This window comes from Pollicipes pollicipes, unplaced genomic scaffold, assembly GCF_011947565.3.
Source record: "Pollicipes pollicipes isolate AB1234 unplaced genomic scaffold, Ppol_2.1 Scaffold_7262;HRSCAF=8765_pilon_pilon_pilon, whole genome shotgun sequence".
Lineage (NCBI taxonomy): Eukaryota > Metazoa > Arthropoda > Thecostraca > Pollicipedomorpha > Pollicipedidae > Pollicipes > Pollicipes pollicipes.
This window is the reverse complement of record NW_023597055.1, coordinates 23,510,036-23,535,598: the sequence shown is the minus strand read 5'-3', so window position 1 is coordinate 23,535,598 and position 25,563 is coordinate 23,510,036. Positions and strand designations below refer to the sequence as shown.

The window sequence follows — 25,563 nt, the reverse complement described above, 5'->3', positions numbered from 1 at the left end:
CGCGTGGTGTTGAACCCTCTAACGCGGGCTGCTCTCAGATGATCGTGAGGAATTGGAAATTTTAGCGCCGAGCTATCCTCAGGTGATCCTCAAAACGATATTCTACCACAAATGTTGCCGTCAATGAGCCATTTAGGAAAGCACATGAACGGTGCAGTAATGATCAGTTCAAGCCGGTTAACACGATATATGGGCTTCGTTGAAGATTATAGCAATATTTAATAAAGCAAGCTTCATGTCTAAGGACGTTTTCTAAGCTGGAAAACTTGCACAATAAAACACAGGGTCGCATACTCGAAATGCGGAGGCATCTTTCTCGTGATTTATGCCTGTTTCCCTCAACGCCTACCGTTCTCTCACTGTAAAACAATTACATTCACTCAAACTATAGTCTTACAATGCATATCCGTGACGTCACAACTGTATGTTCGTCACCATCTCATATCTGGCCATACACCACACCACATCATCGTATTGATCTGCTGTCCCGCTCCCCTTCCAGCCATCTTCTCCCCTCCATACACCGTCTACCCTTCCCACCCACCCCACTCCCACAACTCTGACCTCGCAGAACGGTGCCCTCAGTCTTTTTGGTGCCGTTGGTGACGGCGAACTGGAACACCAGGTTCTTGAAGCGTTCGACGTTCTCGTAGCTGAGCGTGGTGTACGGCCAGACGAGGTCCATCAAGTCGTTCACAGCCGGGAACGATCGGACGCTCGGGCACAACACGCCGATGCCGAACCCGTACTGTTTCACGCTCAGGTTCCTGTCAGCAGCGGCACCCGCGCTGTTTCAAGCTCAGATTCCTGCCAGAAGCGGCACCCGTGCTGCTTCAGGCTCAGGTGCCTGCCAGCAGCGGCGACGAGGGCGCAATCGACATCTGACAACAGCGAACGGGGTTTGGTCGAGCCGCTGATCGCAGCCGAAGACAGTAGACCAGGGCACTCGAGAACTGCGAAAGAGGATCAGATAAGGCACTCCAACGCAGAGGGAGAGCGAGAGAGAGAGAGAGAGAGAGAGAGAGAGAGATCCATGTTACCGAAAACAGCGAGTCTGGAACTCCGTGAAAACTAATGACGCTGATAGTCTTACTTTAAATCAGGAACCATCGATGCTGTCAAAACAAAATAGACCACTTTTTACATACCGGTTACCTAGAACCCCTTACTAGCTTCGCCTATGCCCATCCATATGAGAAATTTTGCGTGCACACAGACCGAACTTCAACGTAGCCTTCAGGTCGCATGAAAAGGTCCGAAAGCATGTTCGTGGGTGTACCACTCACTGAAATGAACCAGGAGTTCCATCCACGCTAAAATTGTATTGTCATGCCTTGTTTTCAAATTTATGGCAGCACTTCCATAGCACTTTTCCACCGGCCCGCCGTCTTTCCAATGGACCAGACTCCGCTCGGTAGGCGGCCGGGGTTCTGCGCGCCTGGCGCCGTCGCTGCTCCCCATGCGAGGCGTCGTTCACGCGCCAAGCGGCGCTGGCCGCTGTCCGACGCCGGCAGCTGACGCCGGCAGCTGACGGCAGCAGCCATTTCATAACGGCGGCGTCCGTGGTGCCGCGAGGCGCCATCCTTTGCCGCCCGGTCGGAGGGTCGGCCGCCGCCGGCGACCTTTATCGAATTGTCGTCGGCCGGATTGCGTCGACGCGCTGCCCGATCGAGTACGGCGACTCGGACCTGGAGGTGACGACCCGCTGGCCCGCCGCGGGCACGAAAGCTGCAGGGCGGGGCAGCGGACAAAGGACGGGCTTGAACTCCGTGTGCCTTGAGGCGTTTTTGTGCTGGGCTTTCATCCGCTCCCATCGGGCTGCAGTGACCTAGTTTCTCACCTTAGTGCAGCATGCAAAATGACCGGAGTTTGGCGTGAGCACATCATACGGAATTGCTCGTGAGTGTATTAGCCCCGAACCAGGTAGGCTGAGGAGGTGCATGACTCACCCACTTTCCCGAGCAAGCTAGAATGTTTTCCTTTCTATCGTGCTGGTTTCCATGTGCTCGTGCCAGTAGAAAATTCACTCGGAGCCCTTCGGCTTGATGGCAACGTATTAAATACACACAATGTCGAATGCCATCAGCTGTCTTATGGCAAAAAAGAAAAACTCGAATTGGCAGCATCGTTTAACTGCGACCACACCTGGCAGCATTAGTCGTGTTCCATTGCCCGTCCTTCCTAGAGCTTATGGAGTGCTGAAGCTTGAACCCCGTGGAAACGACAATATAAGCAAGCATAACAAGTAGGTGAAGTGGGTGCGCGAGACATGTCTCATAAAGCGTTCATTGCGAAGAAGGCGGCGTTTTTAACGTGACACGTTCATTGTGAGTTGAATTTGCTGCAGCTAAAGTCACATGGAAAAACAGCTTTCGTTTCCGCAGGTGCACTTCAACCAACCAGGTAAATGAACACAATATACAGCTGTCGGAATTCAACATTGGTACAAAAATGCAATGACATTCTCGACACATACAATTTTGTGCAATCTTACTATTTGTGGAAATGATCCATTCTGCTGGAACGTATGACGCATCTCGACGGAGACGAAGTGGTAAAGGTGTATGGACGGTGACATCTTTCACTCACTGAATATGAATTAGTACGGGTGAATGCAGGTAGACTCAATCCAACGCTTAATCAACACAAGATGAGATCTACGCAAGACGTTGCTGCTCGTCAGCTAGGCAGCCAAGAAGTAGTTGGCGTCAACAAGCCCGTGAAACAGTCTACATAGATTCGTTGGACCTTCTCATTTTCCCTTGCTCTCGGCGAGATTAGTTGACGAATGTGGGCTTCCATAGAATATATTGAACTACTTCATTACAGCTCTGTCAAAGGACTTATTTAGGTAACATTTTTATGATGAAAGATGTTACTACAAATCGAATCCACAACGTTAATGTCAACCTGTAGACATTTTTAGTCCGCAGGTTGTGCATAAAGGGTCCTGAGGGTGCGGATGACCCTGGTTAATTTCTAAACCTCGAACACTTTCTAGTTCTTAAAAACGGGTGGCGCGTCAATAGCTCATTTTTTAAAGAAATGCTGCTTATTAGTTAACACGCGTAAGCTGAGCTATTTTTTGTTGCATTCCATGACCACATAACCCCTTAACGCATGACCTACAGCTGCCCGATTCGATGTCATACCATAATGACGTCATTTTCGACTTTCGCGTCTACAATTTCAACTCCTGGGACTTGGCCTATCTATCTTGGCGAACAGCCTAACAAGGGTGACGGCAGGCGTCGCGTAGTTGTCAAAAATGGACTTCGGTACTGGACTGAATAGATACTGAATGGCTTGGGAATATGGGTAACTTGTGGAATATGACGTCAGAGGAAATGGCGGTTGATGCGGTTGTCTATTTGTCGAAATGAAATTGGCAGAAGTGAATGGCTTTGAGCGTCGCTTACTTGCCGAAAATAAAGTGATATGACTGGAAGACTGATGATGCTGCTAACTTGTTTAAGATGACGTGGTGGAGGTGGATGGCTGAGAGTGTTACTTACTTGTCGAAAATGAAACGGTAGGAATGGATTGCTGGGGGTGTCGCTTACTTATCGAAGATGAAGTGGTAGGGGTGGATGGCGGAGAACTCGGCCGTGCTGATGAAGTTGACGTTGGGCGGTGCCAGCGAGGAGGGCGCCACTTCGACCGAGGCCGGGCTGGTGACGCGCTCCGTTTCGGCCAGGGCCAGTGACGGTGAATCGAGCCGACCCAGCTGGGTCACCCTGCCGGCGGGGAGCAAAATTACAACTCATCCATAATTACATATATGACAATAAATAAGACAATTCGTACGAGAACAGCAACAATGGCACTGAAAAATATTGTCAAAAGCGCGTCGTCGATACTGACCATCACTGTTACCATCAATCAGTTACGAAATGCCATCAGTGATAGTATTGACGACGCGTCACAATGAAAATTAGGAAACAACAAAACTGCATTCAAAGTAATGCGGCTCATCATTGTCACATTTACAATACAGGGTTTTAATTGTAATACTTCACGGATTGAATTTTGAGGAGCCTGTACAGTCTAGTCCAGCTCCAAATCCGGCTCCGAATCAGGATCCGGATTTGGACCCGGATTTAAATCTAGTCCGCATCCTAATCCGTTTTTCCTGGATTGTTCAATCCAATCCAGTCCGATGCGGTGCGACCTACCAGAAAATGTATCAAATGAGCCCATGCCAAGGCCTTCCACATATACTTTTTACAATTTGAACAGCAACTTTGGTTCACCTGAGGACCTTAAATTTCGGTTATTTCTTAGTTTTCATCGGAAAACTGCGCTCCAGTTGTCTGAAACCGGCGGATGCTATAGTACCTAACACAGATTGGTGCCTGGCGATGAAAATGCCCGGCCTTTTAAACAATTTTAGAAATGTCTTTATAAGGGAAAGAAGGAAGTGATCATTATTCATGTTTCCGGTGATTGTGACGGGAGTGACACAAGACACACATATTTGGGAGCATACTGGCTAAAGTAAACTGGGCTACCTTCATCCATCAACCCGCACAATTTTCCCTATTCGAGATGTTTAGGTTTGGGGCACCGTGGCCAGCATTCGACGGTGGGATTTCACAATGATGACCGCTTCTCGGTCGACGACATTCGTGTCCAGCATTGTTTGTCCATTACAATGGCGTCCAGCGTGTCGACCAGTATTTGGCTGATAGGGTAACTTCAACATGATGCAACAGTTTTGCCTACGTTGTTCAGTCGATGTAGAGTTTACATCCACTGCGGTTGCCCAAATTTGACCCCTTTGAAAAGCTAGCAGCTGGAACGCCTATGGTATATATGGTCTCTCTCTCTCTCTCCTCTCTCTCCTCTCTCTCTCTCTCTCTCTCTCTTCTCTCTCTCTCTCTCTCTCTCTCTCTCTCTCCTCTCTCTCTCTCTCTCTCTCTCTCTCTCTCTCTCTGCTCTCTCTCTCTCTCTCTCTCTCTCTCTCTCTCTCTCTCTCTCTCTCTCTCTCTCTCTTCTCTCTCTCTCCTCTCTCTCTCTCTCTCTCTCTCTCTCTCTCTCTCTCTCTCTCTCTCTCTCTCTCTCTCTCTCTCTCTCTCTCTCTCTCTCTCTCTCTCTCTCTCTCTCTCTCTCTCTCTCTCTCTCTCTCTCTCTCTCTCTCTCTCTCTCTCTCTCTCTCTCTCTCTCTCTCTCTCTCTCTCTCTCTCTCTCTCTCTCTCTCTCTCTCTCTCTCTCTCTCTCTCTCTCTCTCTCTCTCTCTCTCTCTCTCTCTCTCTCTCTCTCTCTCTCTCTCTCTCTCTCTCTCTCTCTCTCTCTCTCTCTCTCTCTCTCTCTCTCTCTCTCTCTCTCTCTCTCTCTCTCTCTCTCTCTCTCTCTCTCTCTCTCTCTATATCTGGTCCATTCTGGGCATGCTTGGCCTGCTGCATGCTGTGATGCACGTATGGGTGAGTGGCGTCGTTCTTTCTCGGATGGAATACTTGTTCGGACCTTCGTCCTCGTCTTCGTGTGTGCTAGTATGTACACAACGTTTCGGCTAGTTAACTCTCCGACCGTCGTCGTTATGCAGTCCTTAGAAGAGCTGAACGATGTCGGGTTTTCGGCCATTCACGCGTCAAAATCAAAATGATCTCCTCTTATCTCTGGAATTCGAGCTAGGGACTACTGATTGCGAGTCCACTGCTCCACTAACTGATATAACCTGGAACGACTGAGCTAACGGAGAGATATCTGGCCGAAACGTTGTGTGCACACCAGCACACCAGATGAGGATGATAGTCCGAACAGCACCCCAGCACACCAGACGAGGATGATAGTCCGAACAGCACACCAGCACACCAGACGAGGATGATAGTCCGGACAGCACACCAGCACACCAGACGAGGATGATAGTCCGAACAGCACACCAGCACGCCAGACGAGGATGATAGTCCGAACAATTATTCCCGCGTGATAGTAATGCCGCAAATAAATCATTCCATAAACTACCGCCTGTTCAGTTCCTTTCAGTCTTGTTAATCTGGCCTTTTCAGACAATCTTGTTGACCCCACATCGGGGAGGAGGGAGACCATGCGACGCTCACTCTCGCTAAGGTTTTACGAGGATACCAGTATTGCATATTGTGTAGTCACGCTTAAATCTTTGGTAGCCTCTGGGGCATCCATTGCACGTGTGTTGACACCAAAAACTTCTCCCGAGCCATTCTGGTTTCCGAGTAGCGACGGGTTTTTACGAGCACTGCAGAACGAACCAAGACTGGCGGGGGCGGCGGGCGGCAAGTGACGATTTTACGAACTGCGAACAGAGGGCTGACAATTTTACATTAACAAAGCTCTGCATTGCACACAAAGGCTCAAAAAACGTAAAACAGCATACCATTTTGCCGATAACTTGCAGTTAAAATATATAATAATCAAACAAGGAATGCGTCTAGTTATGTTTAAGATCTCTACGCTGTATGGTTCCGTATATATGAACACGCAAGACTAAAATAACCAAATTTTCTGGGGTCAGTTAACAACATGAGGATTCATTGCGTCGCGATATCTCGCTTAAGATAATTAACTGTTAGATTTGTCTGCGAGTATCCACCTTTCTCAGCGTCAAACGGTATGTGATCGCCCCCTATTACTCCGCGGTATGAAAACGGGCGAGTGGGGGTAAAGGCTTAAAATTGTTGGTTGTCATCCTTTATTCATTTGGTGTATGCTGGTGTAAAAATCTGCATCCCAGATAATGAAAAATCAACTGCTACAGCAGAATGACACATCATTACCAACATCCAAACATTGGTAGAAATTGGATCAGCATGCCGAAATTGTCCTTTGCATGCCTGCTTAGCATGGAAATATAACTTAAACTGCCAGAATTGTCATGCATAATGCAAGAGTGTTAATTTAAATACATTACTGGGGTCTTGCCCAACTCTCGTGTTGGATTGGGCCCCGCTCAACGCTGGTTCCCCCCCCCCCCCCCCCCATACACAACACATCTAACTGGAAGATTACCAAAAGGATATGAGAAGAAAGCCAACTTTGTCACAAAACGGATCTTCTCTGAGCTTTAGTTATAGATCATGACCCATGGGTTTCTACCTTTCCCCTCTCCTCTAATCATGTAAAGTAATAGACTCTCCCGTCATTGTGCCACCACCAGACAGACTGCAACTACATTGATTTCCACTATAGATTCGTCTATGAGGACAGCGTTTGCAAATAGCGAAAGCTGTCCTAAAAAATAACTATATGTCAATCTTTCACTAAACTCATAAGACAGTTGGACCCCAATAACTCAAAAAGCCTGCTTTTTGAAGTACAACTCCTGGTGAAGGGAAGATAGCAGTGGAGCCTGTACCCCCATCCCTCCGTGTTCACTGCCTGCATTTGCTACACCTCATTCCACACTTCCCACTGCCCTCGCAGTGGTCACATCACTGGACATCATATTGACTTCAGCAACCAAGTCTGATAATGGCAAAAGGTTGAATTGTGAATAATTGTTTAAATGATAAAAAAACACCGATGAAATAGTTGCAATTCAAGCAGGGTCATGTCCTTTGAAGATGGCCTGGGGAGATGTGAACCATTATGCCGTCTACCAGAAACCTATGGATGTCTCCCAGATCGGCACACTTCTCCACAAATTATGGGGGAGGGTTGGAGCTCTGAACTGAACAGAAAACTAGGCATACCCCTGGTTTATAAAACTTCTCTGTGCCTTGAAAAGGCAGTTTGGATAATCACAGGCCAGTTTCTACCTCGTTCGAATTATCTTGCCGACTTGCCCTGAACTGTCAATGCCTCTCGTTGCCGAGGGCAGAATACCGAATCGCGGCAAAGGAAACCGAATCGGAAGTAAACAAGGCCCAAAACTCAAACCCTAGGGGGATACTTCTGACACTGCAATGCGGATGCTGCTTGCAAAGTCGCCTTGCATTGAAAGTCACCGCCCACTTCATATCAGTCGCATCGCAATGATCGAAACATGGCCTTGCGGCCAAATGAATGGGCATATTTAGATCTTGTTCAGTATTTTACCTTGTCAAGTTTGGGACCCTGACAGTCGGCTGGTAATAACAGTGAATCGGCCGACCGGTCTGGCCATAGGAAGCATCTCCATTTATCGCAGATCTGTCGCCGAGTCGAGCAAGCAACTAAAAATCATACGATATTCTTGCCATCGGGTTGCGATGAAACCTAAAAAAGACATCATGGCGCCCCAATGTACAGTAAAGAGTCTTAACAGAAAGCTTAACGTGTGTTGTGTGACGGAATGTATTACCATGGAGGCATATATGTATGTATGGAGACCCCATGTCAGCTTTTGCTGAGTACGCTGTATTATTTTGTCGTGACTGTCACCAAAATTGTATTTCAAAAGCCTCTTTGGCACCAAGCCTCGTAGAAGATGCATATTTTTGTCGATGATCTTATCCACCAAGTAGGCATGTTTTACCACCCCTGCGCAATACTTTCTTTATGCTGTAACATCGCAAAGGTAGCAATACCAACGTCAATATTTTGATTATTTTCCTTGAACCGTTAATGTGCTTCTTGACCTGACCCACTGGCCTTGCCCGGTACAAGGGTGTCCTCGGCCATGCGCCGTTGACCAGATTGCCAGTCTTTGTCAATAACGGGGCTGGTATTCGGCCCACCACTTCAAGTATGAAGCGAAGTGGACAGGATAAGGAAATCAGAAGACCGCCTTACGCGAAACCTCACATGGAGGGCTGTCTGAGCAGCACACCAGACGGTTCACCGGTCTCTCCGGACCAGTCGTGGACGGCCATAGTGCGGTTGTGGAAGCGCAAGAGCCCGCTCGACTGCACCGAACGCCCAGCGCAGCTCAGGACGAGTTGAACGAAGAAGAACGTCCGAGACAGCAGCCTACCAGGCGGTGAAGAGCGTCACATGGGCCCGCCGGCCGACCGGCGCCACCTGCGCTCGCCGCCAGTCAGGGAGGTCTTATGATTCATTCTGAGGAAATGGTAAGCCTGATAACGGAGCGTAGGGATAGGGACTTGACCCACAGGCAAATGGTTATGTTAGCGACGAAGCGAAACGTAACGAAAGAGCTTTATCCAATTATTCGAGACTTCGAGACAATTCTGGAAGCAAACAAAAACCTGCTGGAGGCGAAAACAAATATTAAAACAAATGCAGCGGAGGGCAAAATATCTCCGTGGAGAAACTCATCAAACTCGAACATTTGACGATGTCAAAAAGCTTGGAATCGGAGGAGATCTAAGACGATGCAAAACAGCGGAAAACGCAGGGCTGTCTGGGCCCTGCTTGAGACCATCGTGTCTCGGCGCCCAGCCTCGAGCCACGTCAATAAACTGCTAAATCTGGCGCCGGCTAACGACGGAATTGGCCGCAACCAATTAACCTTGTCCATTGTATGATGCAACACGCTGTGTGACGTCACGGCCAGCGGTGATTAGCACGCTCGCCTGCTGAAACTAAGTGGACTGAAACATACTGTCCATTCGTCAGTCGGTCGACCGTGACGTCACTGTATCACGAGAGCCCCGCAGCAAACAGTACAGTACATCGCTAGCAAAGGAAAATTTGCGCTGTAGCCTCCTGCTTGCTGTGCCACGACTGTCACGGAAATGAACGTCAATGCCAGAACACTGGCTGAGGCACGCCACCTTGTTGTGCTACGACTGCCGAGGTAATGAACGTCAACGCCAGAACACTGTCGGAGGCACGCCACCTTGTTGTGCTACGACTGCCGAGGTAATGAACGTCAAGGCCAGATCACTGTCGGAGGCACGCCGGCTGGTGTGTTTCAGCCAGTCACTTATCCCCCGTGCACCCGTTGTCAAAGGTCTGGCTGCGCTCCTGTAATGTACGTAAATCAGAGCACTTATCTGGAATGACACGCCATTTGCCAATTGCCCCACAGCTTCGAGGAGAGAGGCGGCCCAAATCCGGAGAGGAACGTGCTTGTTGGTGTTTCTGGGCTAGACTGAGTCATTTTTCGCTAATAAGCCCCTCCTCTCAATGAATTTTGCGAAACTACTGCCCCGAGCCAAGTCCTTTTCCATTTTGAGAGCCAGCGATAATTTTATGGACTTATTTCACCGATGTGACCTGCGGATGACTTCGTTGCTGCGCGCAGTCCGTAATCCACCCGTACTGGGGTAAGCGGTAGCTTTATATGGGATGCACCACGCCTGTGGTGTGTTTTCCGGTGGTCATGCGTACTTAACCCAATGTTTCAATATACGCACGGTGGCAATTTTGCAGGCTGCGTTCGCAGCACCGCAACGTCATAAAAGCATCCCATGGTGCAATTACACCATAATGTACTGGGAAGCATACATGCTTAAGATGAATAGTTTGGTGTCTAGAGCAATATTTCTTCTCTAAAGATATACCAATAGCTATAACGGAGCCTTGTAATCATGCTTGTACCAATACCCTCAAATTTGGACCACTCAGTCGTTTCTTCGGCGGGCGGGAGCATATGTCCCGCCCGGTCATCATGTGTTGACCTGCAGCCAGTGGGGTGCCTTGGGCGCCGGCGGCGACGCCCCGGGGGTACTGGCCACTGCCAGGTGGCGTCATCTGGCCGGCGCTGACGCCCGAGGGGTACTGGCCACTGCCAGGTGACGTCATTTGGTGCCTTGGGTGCCGGCGCTGACTCCCAAGGGGTACTGGCCACCGCCAGGTGACGTCATTTGGTGCCTTGGGCGCCGGCGCTGACGCTCCGGGGGTTCTGGCCACTGCCAGGCGACGTCATTTGGTGCCTTGGGAGCCGGCGCTGACGCTCGAGGGGTACTGGCCACCGCCAGGTGACGTCATCTGGTGCTTTGGGCGCCGGCGCTGACGTCCGAGGGGTACTGGCCACCGCCAGGTGACGTCATCTGGCCGGCGCTGACGCCCGAGGGGTACTGGCCACCGCCAGGTGACGTCATCTGGCCGGCGCTGACGCCCGAGGGGTACTGGCCACCGCCAGGTGATGTCATCTGGCCGGCGTTCCCACGGGCGAGCACGGATGAACGTGATCTGGACCACGTTCGTCGCATCGTGGCCCGCATACTTTTGCGCACGTTTGTCCGCATGAGTCCGGAGTCTCTGCGGTTCTCCGTGCACAAAAACGGAACGCTATTTGGTCCACATGTGTATTGGGTTTTGAACTGAGATAACCATTTTCAAGGAAGTTGCATGCAGTTTAAGTCTATGCTATCTTAAAGGCATCAAATTCTCTCGTTTCTGAGCTAGGTGCGCGAACTCCGGCAGCCTATTTCACACTGTCTTGTTGGAGGTCACCGAGACATGTGAGACGTTATAGACACGTTACAAAACATCAAGCAGTTTGGTTATGTCGACACAAAGGCCACATATGCAACGTCAATACCTCCTCTTTCGTTTTCTTGCTAGACTTGAAAGGACTACGTCATATGCTGGCGTCACCAGCCAGTGAGCAGTGAGCTCTAATACTCTTTTGTGACCCAGGTCATGGGTAGATTCATTCAGGCTTGGCCCTAACTCGATGCCGACCGTTTCTACGCCGACAGAGCATACACAGGGCCCGGCGACCAAACACAGAGCGGGTCCATGGATCGGGCTCCTCGCCACTGAGCGGGCCCACGGGTCCCCTCGCCGCTGTGCGGGCCCACGGGTCCCCTCGCCGCTGAGCGGGCCCACGGGTCCCCTCGCCGCTGAGCCGGCGGCCGACCGTCCAGCGAGCCCTCAGAGTTGGGCGCAGGTGTTGTCCGGGCTGCCGGCGGCTCACATGCCTCGACAGGTACAGGACTGGTAGTGACAGGGGGCTGGCGGTGGGCATGAGCCGCGGTCCCGAGGGAGATCGCGGGATTGGATTCCCCCGATCTGGATCTGGATTCTTCTTGGCGCTGGATCATTTTCGAAATTTTCCAAAAATATTTTATGAGCTTCGAACTTTTAGGGATTATGCCCAAATGTCTTATCAAATATTTCATCCCTAAAAATATCCTAGAGCCCTCATGCAATATGGTCACATCTTTGTATATGAACAGAAGCTGATTGGTTTGGTCAAGATGTTGGCAGTGACTGAGACATGGGAGTGCGTTTGATACGACTTCATGTATTTTGATAATTATGGCTTGTGTGCCATCAGCAAAGTAACAAGGGAACGAGAAAGGAACGGAAGGGGGGACAAAAGCAACAGAAGGAAAGAAAGAGTGGATATTAAGATATTAGAGGGATAACAAAGATTTTCCATATACAATAATTTTAAGTCAAGTGTGTGATTGAATCACCACGTATAGATAACCGACAACAAAGGGTTTGATTAGCACATGGAAAGAAGCGAACAGCTTACTTGAATCTGACGTGATGGACGGTGTCTGTTTCATTTATTTTTTCCTCCGTCGTAAAGATGACTTCAAACCGAACGGCCAAATTGTAAAAATTTTTCGCGCATCCCCGTAACGCACCTGGAACAGAGGAAGCTCGTCACTACACGCAGACATCAAAGGCATCGTGATGTTTGGACGACAAAGATGCTGTCCTTTATCCGAAACCGACATCAATACCGGCTTTTCAATCGCAGCGCTCGGCTTCATATCGTCGACGTCTCACTGCCGGGCGCTAGTTAGCGAGCCGCTCTTCGTCTCAAGAATGCTCTAGATAGAGCGGCGGGCTTTGCATGTGAGGAGTTTTAATGACGGCGCCCCTCACCAGCGGCTCGGAGGGTTCCCTAGGCACGCGCGCGGAGCAGCTCTTCGGGCGAGTTCGTATGAGACGGGCCAGCGCTCCAGCAGGTGAAGCGGTCATCCGAAGCGCTAACACTGAGGCGAGGGGGGACCGAGCACCTTGGCTGATACACCGCAGGTCAGGTGGTGCCCCACCATCGTCAACCACAGGCAGGGGTACTCGTCATCATAGCACAGGGCGGAGTTTGGAAAAGGCTGAAGGACGCAGCTCTCGCCCTCATTCGTTCGCCGGGTTTCATTACGCGGACTGATTGATGATATTGTTTTTCTCGCGATTGATGATAAGTTGTTTGCTGTTAGGTAAATAGTTAATTCACTATGCCAGGTCAGATATCAAATGCTTCCAAAATAAAACTTTTTCAGCTTGGCATTGTCATATTTACGATATTCTGTCTTTAACCAACACGAAATCTAGCGTCTAGATTTCGAAGCAGCGACTCTGCTGTCAGCTCGAAGTTGAAAGCAAGGAAGTGCGCTTCGGTTTTAAATCTGCTCACGTAGTGTTGCCATTCAGGCGTGATTAACGTGCTGCCGCCCTCACCGAACGGATCGCGTCAGCCGAAAAGCGCTCGATAGTCATGCATAGTACGAGCATTTCTTGGTTCGGGTGTGATGTACTTTCCTTTTGCCAGCCGTTAACTTTTCCACTGCAATATTTTGGTAAGTTTTTACTTTAAAATGGGCTATGAGAAATGAAGATCGCCTTCCAGTGGTTCTCAGTATCACAATCTCATTTCACTTTAGACCACAGGGCAACAGAGCCAGCTAAAATAGTGCAGAAACGACAAATCGTCATTAAGTCGTATTAATTTGCTGGGATTACAAGCTAATGTTGGAAGACAGTTGTTGGCCCGTCGTGAAAAATAAAAGCAAGGTGTGTATTATCTTGCGCATGATGGGTAATGGGGTCATCCATGAATTACATAACGGATTTTGAACCAACTTTAGATTTTCCCTCCTCCTCCGGTTACGCACTGGTTACACGGGGTGACGCCCCCCCCCCCCTGACTACGCTGTGTTAGGCGTAACATGTAGGCAACATGCACATATAACGTGTACATATTGCATGTTTAAAGCATGAGCTCCCGACCGATATCCTGTCATTGATTTGGGTCGGGAAACTTAACAATTCATAGGGCTGAGATCACAAAACAAAGTTTCTTGCTGTGTTGAACAGGTGAAAAGCTGCTCCCCACCCTTCCTGATGCGTTTGATGTCTGGAGACGCTCTAACGATCCTGCAAAGTTCTGGTCTAAACACTGGCCCAGTCGGAGACAACCGCCACCTGTTGGAAGTTAGTAGGTTCTCCTCTTCAGAGGTTAGGTTTTCGTTCGGGTTCGTTCAATCGTTGAGGTTCGACTCATTTTCTCAGTCAGGTTTCTTTATTCTAAGAAAACCAAATAACAGCACTCTTGTTTACGCCAATCCACCAAGTTACTCACCAAACGCGCTGCGCAATAATACACGATCCCAAGCCCCGACAGACCATTTAGAAATGTTAATTGACAACGATATTTTCATCTTAATCAAAGAACAGATTCGAAGTAACTTATATGATACGATAGTCTTCTGATAACGGGTCTTGACGAGTTATATACTAAGCGGTCGTTAGTACTCTGCTCGCTTGGCACCATGTGACTATTCTGATAATTATTTCAGGCGTACATCGCGGACATCGCGTACATCGCGGACGCTTCCCGAGCGTCATACATCAGAATATGAATACCTCCGCGCAGTTGCATGCTGTTCCGTGAGATTTCTGACAGCAGAAGGAGCGGTGAACATGATGTTAACAATTAAAGCACGTACAATCAATAGCATAAAATCTCCTTTGCGAAGAAAATATAAAACAAAGGGCACCTATAATCAAAGGCTTAGAGCGCTCTTAGCAGAGGAACTGGTGTTTATCGGACACAGCACATCATTCATTTTCGTCAATCAATTACTCTGTAAACAAGAACAAGGACTAAGCTTTGGACATGTTTCCAGGGACCTTATAGTCACTTGTGTGTCGCTCGTTGTCTTTTTTATCCGGCCGCCATTGCGCTCTGATCCTGTTCCTAAAATGGACCCGTCATCCCGTAATCTGTCACCGCTTGTCTCCACTTTCAGACGATTGGTCGGCATTCAACCTCGACATGCTTGCCAACCTCCTCATCATTTCCGGCGGTCGTTCGTGATTCCCCTGCCCCCTCCGTCTGGAGGGAGGGGTTCCGCTCACGTTCGCGGCGTAAGCTGGCCGGGGTGGTGACTAGGCACTTTTGGACCACCGCCGGAGGCGGGGGAGGGGGGAGGGGAAGCGGCGGCCGTATCGATGCCGACGCTCGTCAGGTCTCGGCCCGCCGGCTCGCCCCCAAAAAACAGCAAAGGAACAGGCACGAAGCCAAGGAAGCGAGGAGAGGCACAGGGGTGTTCCACCCCCTGAACTAAGAGGTTTAACACAATACGCTGTCAGTACCGCAGGAATGCGGCCCAAATTTACGGTTGTCTGACATTTGACATTCACCCAGCCTCACCGGGGGCCAATCACCGCTGCGTGACCGGGCGGTAGGCTGTTGGCTTTTAACAATATCTGTGCGCTGCGGGTTTTAGCTCGGCAGAAACCACTGACGAAACCGATTTATTGAAGGCAAATACAAAAAAGGACGCCAACTAGCGCAAGGCTATGGGAACGGCCAAGAGCGGTGCCAACAGGGGCAGGGCACGTTCCCAATCATCTTGAAACTCATTGAATATTGGAGCCGTAGCGTTGTTCGCAAATATATCCGACGTGTTTCGCGAGTAAGCCTTTTGCAACCCTGCGCTAAAGAGATATCACGGGTGACGATGTTTTCAACTGACAAGAGGGTCAGAGCTGCCAAAGTCGCCAGAAGAAGGGTCAATGCGAGATCATTACATTTTTCCCACTCTCTCTCAAGCCACTCACGATGCCGCACATTTTCCATCTTATCCACGTTTTCTGTATTTCAAACCTGCCCCTGCACCTCACCACGTGAAAACAGGCAAAGTGTCGGCGGCTTTTGAGATAAAAGGTCATTTTTCAATACAATTCGCTGCACGCGCATGGACCCGTTTTGCGTTTCAGTGTTGCACGGCGGCTATTGGTAGCAAGCTTCGCTGTTACCAACAACACGATCAATTGATCAAAGACGATCTGTTCGATCACCACGTAAGAAGTATGACAGAGAGGGAGCTTGCCACCGGAAGTCAAATAGAGGACGGTGTGATTTTGTTCAGTTAAATTCAATTGAATTCAGTTCAATTCTCACACACTGCGTGCTTTGTGATGCATGGGTGTGGTACTATGGATAACGCATGCCATGAAAAATACGCAAATTCGGTCCGTCGTTGACTCCCTGACGAACGAAAACATAACACAGGAAAGGGAAAAAACAAAAAATAGAAAATAGAAACAAAAGACAAGAAATAGATAAGACACAACAGAGAAAGGACATCCTGGTTCATATAAAACATTATTTCAAATGATCAGTATTTGAAAACCATGTGAGGAGTCTGTGCTAGGTCAAACGAGGTCACAGAGTCTGTAATGTATCAAAATAATAATCAAAATGTAGATGTTACGTAATGGAGAACAAGAGTACACAAGAGCAAGCAGTCTGTACCATCCACGTGCTATACCTACTATTACATATTTGGGCAGGGCAGTTCAGCTGAAGCATGTAGACAAGGATGACTCAAGGTCACGATGTGGCGAGGCCTTTAAAAGATCAGCGTCCGCTGCATGTAAGCACCGATCAACAAAGTGAGCTGAAAATGAGCATCGCTATCCACCTGCTCCACTTTTCACTGGCCTGATGTGACTTTCACCCTATAACTTAAATACCACAGATCGCACAATGTGCGTCCACATTACTTAAACAATGTTTGCTTTCGCTAAGATGTAATCCAAACACTTTGAATGCATGAATTTCCGGGAGCAGGGCTCGCGTTAAGCACTGTTAACTGTGTGTGTCTTGACGTCTTCCATTCTATCGCGCAGATCCGGATCGACAGCGTAGTTGGTGGGAAAAGCTTATCGCGCCGCAATCCTCGGCACGGTTCGCCCTGAACTCACTTGACCTTAAGCACGGCCGCTGTCATGGGCAAATAGCGAGCGCCTAAAGCGAACCGAGCCCATTGCGCCACGGGTGGGTGGACCGGGAGGCAGAAGCTCTAACATGCGTCATGTGTGTCCTGCAGTAAATTGAATCTCCATACACATCCGCACTGCACCTTTGCTCCACATAAAGATACCGCACTGCATCTCACCTCCCCACGGAAGCCCTGTACTGCACCTCTTCTCCATACAGGGGCCCAGCACTACATCTCACCTCGCCACGGAAGCCCTGCACTGCACCTCTTCTCCATACAGGGGCCCAGCACTACATCTCACCTCGCCACGGAAGCCCTGCACTGCACCTCTTCTCCATACAGGGGCCCAGCACTGCATCTCACCTCGCCACGGAAGCCCTGCACTGCACCTCTTCTCCATACAGGGGCCCAGCACTACACCTCATCTCCCCACGACAGCTCTGCACTGCACCTCTTCTCCATACGGTGACCCAGCACTACACCTCACCTCCCCACAACAGCTCTGCACTGCATCTCTTCTCCATGCAGGGGCCCGGCACTACACCTCATCTCCCCACGACAGCCCTGCACTGCACCTCTTCTCCATACAGGGGCCCAGCACTACACCTCATCTCCCCACGACAGCCCTGCACTGCATCTCTTCTCCATGCAGAGACCCAGCACTACACCTAATTTCCCCACGACAGCCCTGCACTGCACCTCTTCTCTATACAGGGGTCCAGCACTGCACCTCATCTCCCCACGACAGCCCTACACTGCATCTCTTCTCCATACAGGGGCCCAACAATACACCTAATTTCCCCACGACAGCCCTGCACTGCACCTCTTCTCTATACAGGGGCCCAGCACTACACCTCATCTCCCCACGACGGCCCTGCACTACACCTCTTCTCTATACAGGGGCCCAACACTACACTTCATCTCCCCACGACAGCCCTGCACTGCATCTCTTCTCCGTACAGAAGCCCCGCACTATATCTCACCTTCCCACCCAGCTCCATGCGTCGCTGGTTCGGCCATTTCCGGCGAGCAATCAGTATAATTCCGCTGACAATCAGCCGAATCATGCCTTTGTTAAGGTCGTCCGCACTGGGCATGCGCAACTCCACGCGGACGCCCATATTGATTTGCGGAGAAGTATTTGATTTCTCTTCTCCTTGCAGCGTACGGTCGAGCCTAAAGAAGTGGGTACGGCTAATGGCGAACACAATACGGCATCAAAGGAAGACGCAGGCTCCTAAACCGTGAATTTTGGTGTTTCGGCATTTCTGAACATGAATATGCTACCGAAGTTTGAGACAATGGGTTTTGAATATTTAGCCATTATCACATGCAGTTTGGAACTAAAGACACTGCCTTTCCGCGAATTTGACGCTTTGTTTTACACCTTAACGCCAGCAAACCAATAAGATAAATCATGTCAAACCTGTGGCTTATTTTCCACACTTGTTTTCATTTCGAATCAGACGTACCTGGTTTCTTTGCATGAAAGCTTATCTAGTTGTTGTCTCTATTGTGTGATATTTTGCTTTACCTTAAACCTCTGAAATGCATATAATTCCCAATTTAGTTCCCCAATTGTCCGTTGCCTTCGACTGTGCACGTCCCCAGCAGCACGTCTGACACGGCCGGGGTCTCCAGGTCGCGTCCGACTCGGTCCTCTTACTGGTCTGCACCTCTTACACTTATTACTGGTCTTATTGGTCTCGATCTCTGCCTATATACCAAGAGGTCACGCGGGAACAGACAGGCTCGGGGTCTGAAACTCATGGCATTCAACGACTTTGACCGTTGTGCCTATAAGCACCTCGAGCCTCAGCTCAGTGTACTGCAGGCAGGCTATTAAGCCTCAGCTCAGTGTACTGCGGGCAGGCTATCAAGCCTCAGCTCAGCCTACTGCAGCCCAGCTACCAAGCCTCAGCTCGGTGTAATGCAGCCCGGTACTCAAGCCTCAGCTCAGTGTACTAAAGCCCGGCACTCAAGCCTCAGCTCAGTGTAATGCAGCCCAGCTACCAAGCCTCAGCTCAGTGTACTACAACCCGGCTATCATGCCTCAGCCCACTGTACCGCTCAACCATGGAGGATTCTGAGTCGCAACGGCTAAAATTCAATACAGTTGGCGGTGGGGGGTGGGAGGGGGGAGGGAAAACTTATTGAAAAGGTAAGAATCGAAGCACGCAGCCAGTCACGCGCGCTCGAAACGGCCGCCACTATTGCTCCGCCGTTTCGAGATGTTTCCAAGGACTGACGGCAGACACCGGCAACCAGAAGACATAAAGACGTAAATTCAGCTGCCCTGCGGGGAGAGTATACCGTTCGCACATCACTCATGGGCCTAAGTATTGGCCGAGCCACGACTGTGCCAGCAGCAGACCGGAGACCTGCCATCGTCGGCTCTTCGGAAACCACGGCACGCGAACAACGCAGGCGGCCGTTTACCTTCATTTGCCTTCAGTCCACTTCTATCAATGCTCGATACCAATATCCGCGTTTTCGTAATCATTTGGCAGCGGTGAACTCGACGTAAATTGTAAACTCATACGTTTCGTGCTTTGAAATGTTTTTAACGAAATTTCCCACCTCTCATCAGGCCCACAGCCAGTCAGCGTTCAAAGAGCGTGCTTTGTAAAAAGCGCAAGAACGCTATCTATCAGTAAATATCAGTCTGACAAACTGCCACGAAAGACCACCCTTCCAGTGCATTTATCGAAACCTTTTTGTAAATGCTTCCTAATGTGTCTGGTTCTAGGACCTTATTGTTTGGTATCCTCTTCATAATAGCGATTGACAACTCTCGCGTTTGTTTCTCCTCTCTATCCCAGCTGCCCAAGACGTCCTGTGTTCAAACTTCTGCAAATCGAATTGTGACCATGCGGTACGGCTTCATTTGTCTTAAAGAGAATGTCCAACCTTTGGGCATGTTGAAAAATCATACTCGAGTGAAATCTCAGGACCAGTTACGTCTAATCACAATCACTGAGTAGTGCCACTGCAGCATCGTCAATATATAATAATGATATACATTATCATTATTTTCGAAACCAATTACGCTGTGGTTGCTTTGTAACAATACTACGCCGTTTCCTGCACTCGCAACCACTGTTGTCATGACAATGACCGTGCGCTTTTCTACTAGTGCGAATAGTAGAACGTTTGTGATTGGCCCAGGGGCATCGACCTGTTATCGAGCAGCACATTGGCAAAGTTTGAGCCCGTGTGTCGCATGAATCATGTTATACTCCCATTCACAAAGCCAAAGTAAAGTGTATCTCAAAAGAGCCACTGGGATAAACGCCCTAGAGGAGAAAGCCGACATAGTATAGCGTTTTGTGGAATCAGCGGGATAAAAGCTTCATATTTACAAATCCTTTTGTCCGATCAAAGTGTTTCAAGGTTTCGTAGCATTTATTGTACACATCTTTTGACAGATTTGTATGTTGCAAACATTACAGAACACACACGTTGGGGAAAGTCGAGGCAAATAAAATGTATTACTTTCATGATGGTGAGCAGGGTGTCAAATGAAATTCTCCCGCAGGGTCGGCTACTTTAAATCGAAACCTGAGCTTTTCAGATGGATTTTGGGGAAAAGGTATCACTGGTCAAATTGTACGCGGCTGATGTAACAATACGTGAAAAGTAGACAAAACGACACGATATTCCGTGATTTCCTGAGCGTCAGCGATCATATCTTAATTGATTCGGCTGCCAACTTCCGGCTAAACAAGCCTTAGTTCCGGGATATGTCGACAAGACCTGCGCGCTACGCTGTTTTGGTGCAGCGATATCTTGATAGGCGCTACGGTATCCGCGCATAAAATGGGAAAAACAATATCGTAGCCCAGCTCTAAACCCGCTAATTTCAGCACGCTGCGACAATTACCGGACTTCATTTGTAATGGGTTAATGTTGTTTTGGTTTAAACTAGCTGAGCCGCCTTCCAGTGGCCTCTGTAATTGGATTACGTTCGAACGGGGAGGGGTTTAAGCCCAGCATTGCCTGTCTTTGTCGGCGGTCACTCTCTGCCGGCGCGGGGCGAGGTCGTCTTGACTTCAGCCGCCCCAAGACGAAATCACCCGACCACAATGTCAGATTTCCCCTCCGCTTCCTGAGCATCTCGAGTCCCTCCCGCCGCGCCAGAACGCATGGCTCCAACAAAGCCTTCGAGGACCCGAAGTGGTCACCAGAGTCAGGTCTGGGACTGGGGAAGTCCGTTCTAACGCGACGGACGCAGCAGTAAGGCTTCACTGACGGCTAGCTGACTGCAGGCAGCTGGCAGGAGGCGGCCACGACTGCCTAGCTGACGACAGAGAAGCCGCCTTACTAGCGGTTACCGCGGACACAAGGGTAGCCAAACGCCCGGAGACGCCGTTACCCCCTCAGGCTGGCAAGCTCCCGAGGCGCCGTTACCCGCTCAGGCTGGGAGCTCCGGAGGCACCGTTACCCGCTCAGGCTGGGAGGTCCGGAGGCGCCGTTACCCCCTCAGGCTGGCAGCTCCCGAGGCGCCGTTAGGTGCTCAGGCTGGGAGGCCGGCGGCAGCGGAGCGGACCAGCAGCTGACCGACCGCGATGCTGGATATGATATCCGTCAGAGCTCTCTGGCTCGAAAACAGATTTTACGAGCGGGACTGAGCTGGAACTCGTAGGACCTAGCTTTCGACACGATTGTTAAATTTTCCTAAGGGTAAAGGACAACCGACCATGTTTGTGGGAACTACTGCAAATTTGGACCAAATTTCTGCAAAATCACTTATTATCCAGTGTCGTTCGTGCCGGCAGCTTAGCCCCTTCCCGTGCTAAATGCCGAGTGTAGTACAGCAACGTTAAGAGGTTAGATTTGTCAAAAAGGCGTAGCGGTAGCCGGATGGATCTTGATTACGCGCGCCCCAACTCTCCATAAATATATATCTCGTTTAGTCAAAATGTCTGCCCCCACTCAAGGTGCCTGTGAATTCAAGGCCGTCCGACCCTGGCACGCCGACTCCACAGACTCTCGGTCGGCCGGGCTACGCAGTGTTATGCGCCGGTCGGTCCCCTAAGGCGCACGACCGTCCCGGACGCACCGAAACCGAACGAAACCCTCCGCCGCAGCTCTCGGGGTTGGGCACGACCCCACGTGCGTCACACTAGTCACAAACAGGCGTAGCCAATCAGCTCAAGACACACATCGATAGGACCCAATCAGAACCTGAGAAACATAAAACGCTGTCGAAAATACATCGGAATGCCACGGTGGGTGAGGACTTCAAAGGCAGTAATTTTGATTCGTTAGGGGCATCCCTACCACGGGCGAAATTACTGCTTCCGGCGTCCTAGGCGAGCAGACGCGGCCCCCACCGAGCACTGGCCGGCATCACGGAGAGGGTCCCATCGCTCCGACGCGGGGCACTCCGACCGAGCGCTGGCTGACGTCACCGCAGAGGGTCCCATCGCTCTGGCGCGGGGCCGCCGGCGGCTCCGACCGAGCGCTGGGTGACGTCACCGCAGAGGGTCCCATAGCTCTGGCGCGGGGCCGCCGGCGGCTCCGACCGAGCGCTGGCCGACGTCACCGCAGAGGGTCCCATCGCTCTGGCGCGGGGCCCTCCGACCGAGCGCTGGCTGACGTCACCGCAGAGGGTCCCATCGCCCTGGCAAGGGGCCGCCGGCGGCTCCGACCGAGCGCTGGCTGACGTCACCGCAGAGGGTCCCATCGCCCTGGCGAGGGGCCGCCGGCGCGTCCACTCCGTCAGGCTACCATAAAATGTCCATGGAAGCTCCAAACCGCATAGGAGATATCGTTTCTACGCAAATACCACTTTTTAGGACTATCGTCATCGATGGTCGTGATAATGGTGATCGTGATTTTTTCGGGCGTATGGGTTATCTATCGTCTTCGGCTGACGTGTTAGGATGTACACAACATTTCGGTCAGTGAAGCTTCCTGTCATTGTCAGTTTTGTGAAATCAGGAGAAGAACTGGACGGTGCTTGGCGTTTAGCCATGTACACGTCACAACATGCGTTCTCTCCTTGGAATCGCTGGGATTCGAAAGAGAGTCTTTTGATCACGAGTGCAGTGCTTAACCAGCTGTGCTTACGGCAAAAGGCGACCTTTCGGCGTTAGAACTTGGTGACATTTATCGCCTGGATACTTGGAATCCTCTGCGTTATTGGGTGTCATAACGGCTGGTGTCTGTACTCCATTTACTGGCGGGGTTGCAAGCCATTCTCATGTGGACTGTCTTTTTTATCTTCCTCACTTTCCAGCGATGCTATCTGTCGACGATGGTTGCCTCATCTGGCAGGTGACCGCGGTCTGACCATTCACGCTTAGCCGTACCAGACTGCAGAGTCTCATCCCCGATGGTTGCCTTTCCGTGCTCTTTTAGCCTGACGACGGAGAGCGACTCGTCTCTGTCTTGTAGGACCAGCCGCACACGCATGGTATCTTGTACATGCAGGTCTTCATGTGCCCCTTGTGTGTCGGTGATCTGATTTTGGTAGGTTCTCTCCGGAGCGTTGAGTTGCTCCTGAAGATTGCCCCGATGGTGTGTCGTCCGCAGATTCCTCTGATCTTTTGTAACAAGCCCTTAATGCATGGCAGCTGTGCCGTTGCTGACTTTTCTGCTCGCAGCCTTGCTTGTCGCGCATGCTCTTTAGGCTTCCAGTCTATAAGGCCTTTTGGGTACCCGTTCTCACGAAACTTAGGTGTGGCTCATTTCGTCCACATGGTCCAGACGACAGGGACAAGCATCGTCGATCACATCGTTCGGACGACAGAGACAATGTTCCACAATTTCCGGTGGGTTTTACCCTGTGATCGTTCGGTTACGGATCGATCCTGCCAGTGTAACACGCGTTTTCCTCAAAGTACTTCCCCGACCTGAGCCTGAGCTGCAGAGCATGTCTCCGCCACTCGGGCAAGTGGCTACGACCGTCGAGCTTCGGCCGGGTTTCGTCGCCGTGGTTTGTCACGTCCTGCTCGCTCCGTCGACGGACCGGTCACGGCCTGCTCGCTCCGTCGACGGACCGGTCACGGCCTGCTTGTATTTCGTCTGCGTCCGGCGGCGCCGCGCGCCGGCCATGTGCGCTCGTCCCGTGGCCCCGGGTGTATCCCAGTGGACTGCAGACCCCACCACCAGTGCTGACGAGGCCTAGATTACTGTCACAGCCTAATTGGATAAAACGCTCGCCCCGATATTGGATCGACTAAATGCGGCCGCGGTCCGGGCGTCGAGCTCGCTCGCCAATGGGTCTAGACGCTCACGGATGCGCTGCATCTACGGCCTCAAATGGGAGCGAGGGAAACGAAGGGAGCTGAGGGCAGAGGGGGCGGGAGAAGGAGAAATGGAGGCAGAGGGGAAAGGGAAGGCAGGAAGGGACGAAGGGATGGAAATGTACGGAGGGATATATTTGGGCTAGGGGAGAAAGACGTGACAAGACAGGACAAGATAAGACAGGACAAGACAGGGCAAGACAAGACAAGGCAAGGTAAGGCAAAAGAGAAGAGAACAGAAGAAAATGAAAGAGAAGAGAAGAGAATGGAAGAGGGAGAGAGAGAAGGGGAGAGTGAGTGGTGGGAATGAGAGAGAGATGGAGAAAGACGTTGATGATGATATGACTTAATTTACCCATTTTTCACTAACAGGTTTCTGTTGAATGCTGCCTCACTATGTCATGTATGAACATCACCTGTCCTCAACAGCCTCTCATTGTTCGTTCCAATAGTGCTCTTGCATCCTTCGTATGACTCATTGCCCTATTAATACCACAATATGACACCACGTTTCAGGGTATTCAGTGTCAATATGGCAATCGGTTGAACTCCAGGCCCCGCAATACGGGTGGCCTGATAAAGCTGATGGATTCGCTACAGCAAAAAGCTCTCAGGCCAATTAACGCACGGTTAGCACCGATCACTGCCACAGGAAGTAACCTCCTTTGGCACTGTTTGCTGAGCACCGCACCTTCGATGACGTTGCTACCTAAGTGAAAGGCGCAGTGGATATGATGAACCCAACTACTACGCAGCCTCTAATAAAATACCCAATATAGGATGCAAGTCCGATCGATTTTGTTCCGTTTCCTAGCAACGGAGAGACGGAGAGAGAGAGAGAGAGAGAGAGAGAGAGAGAGAGAGGAGAGAGAGAGAGAGGAGAGAGAGAGAGAGAGAGAGAGAGAGAGAGAGAGAGAGAGAGAGAGAGAGAGAGAGAGACATGCCGTGTACCTGACCAGAAATAAATTAATCCGCCCTTTAAGCCTGAGAGAAATGGGGGCGATGCTGTGTTCAATAAAATGATGCGACGCGCATCCTCGTGCCAGGTTGGCCAGTTCAAGTAAGCTGCAAGAAGACTGTGGAACACCCTACACACCAAGCAAGCACGGAAGTCGCCTCCCCCTCTCCTCCCAAATGCGCATTAGCTACAGCCATCCTCCTGGTGCCCATTGGGCTGAGCAATGTGCACTTTCTAAGACTTTTGCCCAGAGAGACAGTGACTGCGTGTTAAGCATCCTTGTCCAGATCGCATTGTCGGCTTCGTGGCCAGCCATGATCTTGTGTACTAGAACTGAAGGGAGCGGCATTTGCCAAGGAGCCGAGAAGTCTATAAATGAATATCGTGATTTCTAAATCAGCCCTCCGTTTAAGACGTAACAAGTGGTGGCAGATCCTGTGAGGTATCGGAATGCGTGCAGGTGGTATCCTAACCCTCGCCCTGGTCGGCCGTTTTCCATTTTTTCCGCGGGCTGAAAGGGGCGTGGTATAGCTGCGGTCCCCCAGCCCCGTGTCGTTTCCAAACTGAGAACTAT

General features: G+C 50.5%; 1 protein-coding gene across 2 annotated transcripts in view; it reads right to left on the bottom strand.

The window, feature by feature from the left end:
• LOC119114333 (soluble guanylate cyclase gcy-35) overlaps positions 1–25,563 on the bottom strand; it is a 113,982-nt gene that overhangs the window by 27,731 nt on the left and 60,688 nt on the right. For both annotated transcript variants that reach the window (XM_037238529.1, XM_037238530.1), the window contains exons 7-9: positions 12,293–12,407; positions 3,564–3,737; positions 565–767 (exon numbers count right to left, since the gene is read on the bottom strand). In XM_037238529.1, the coding sequence (XP_037094424.1) occupies positions 565–767; positions 3,564–3,737; positions 12,293–12,407 (492 nt within the window). The remainder of the gene's footprint in view (positions 1–564; positions 768–3,563; positions 3,738–12,292; positions 12,408–25,563) is intronic.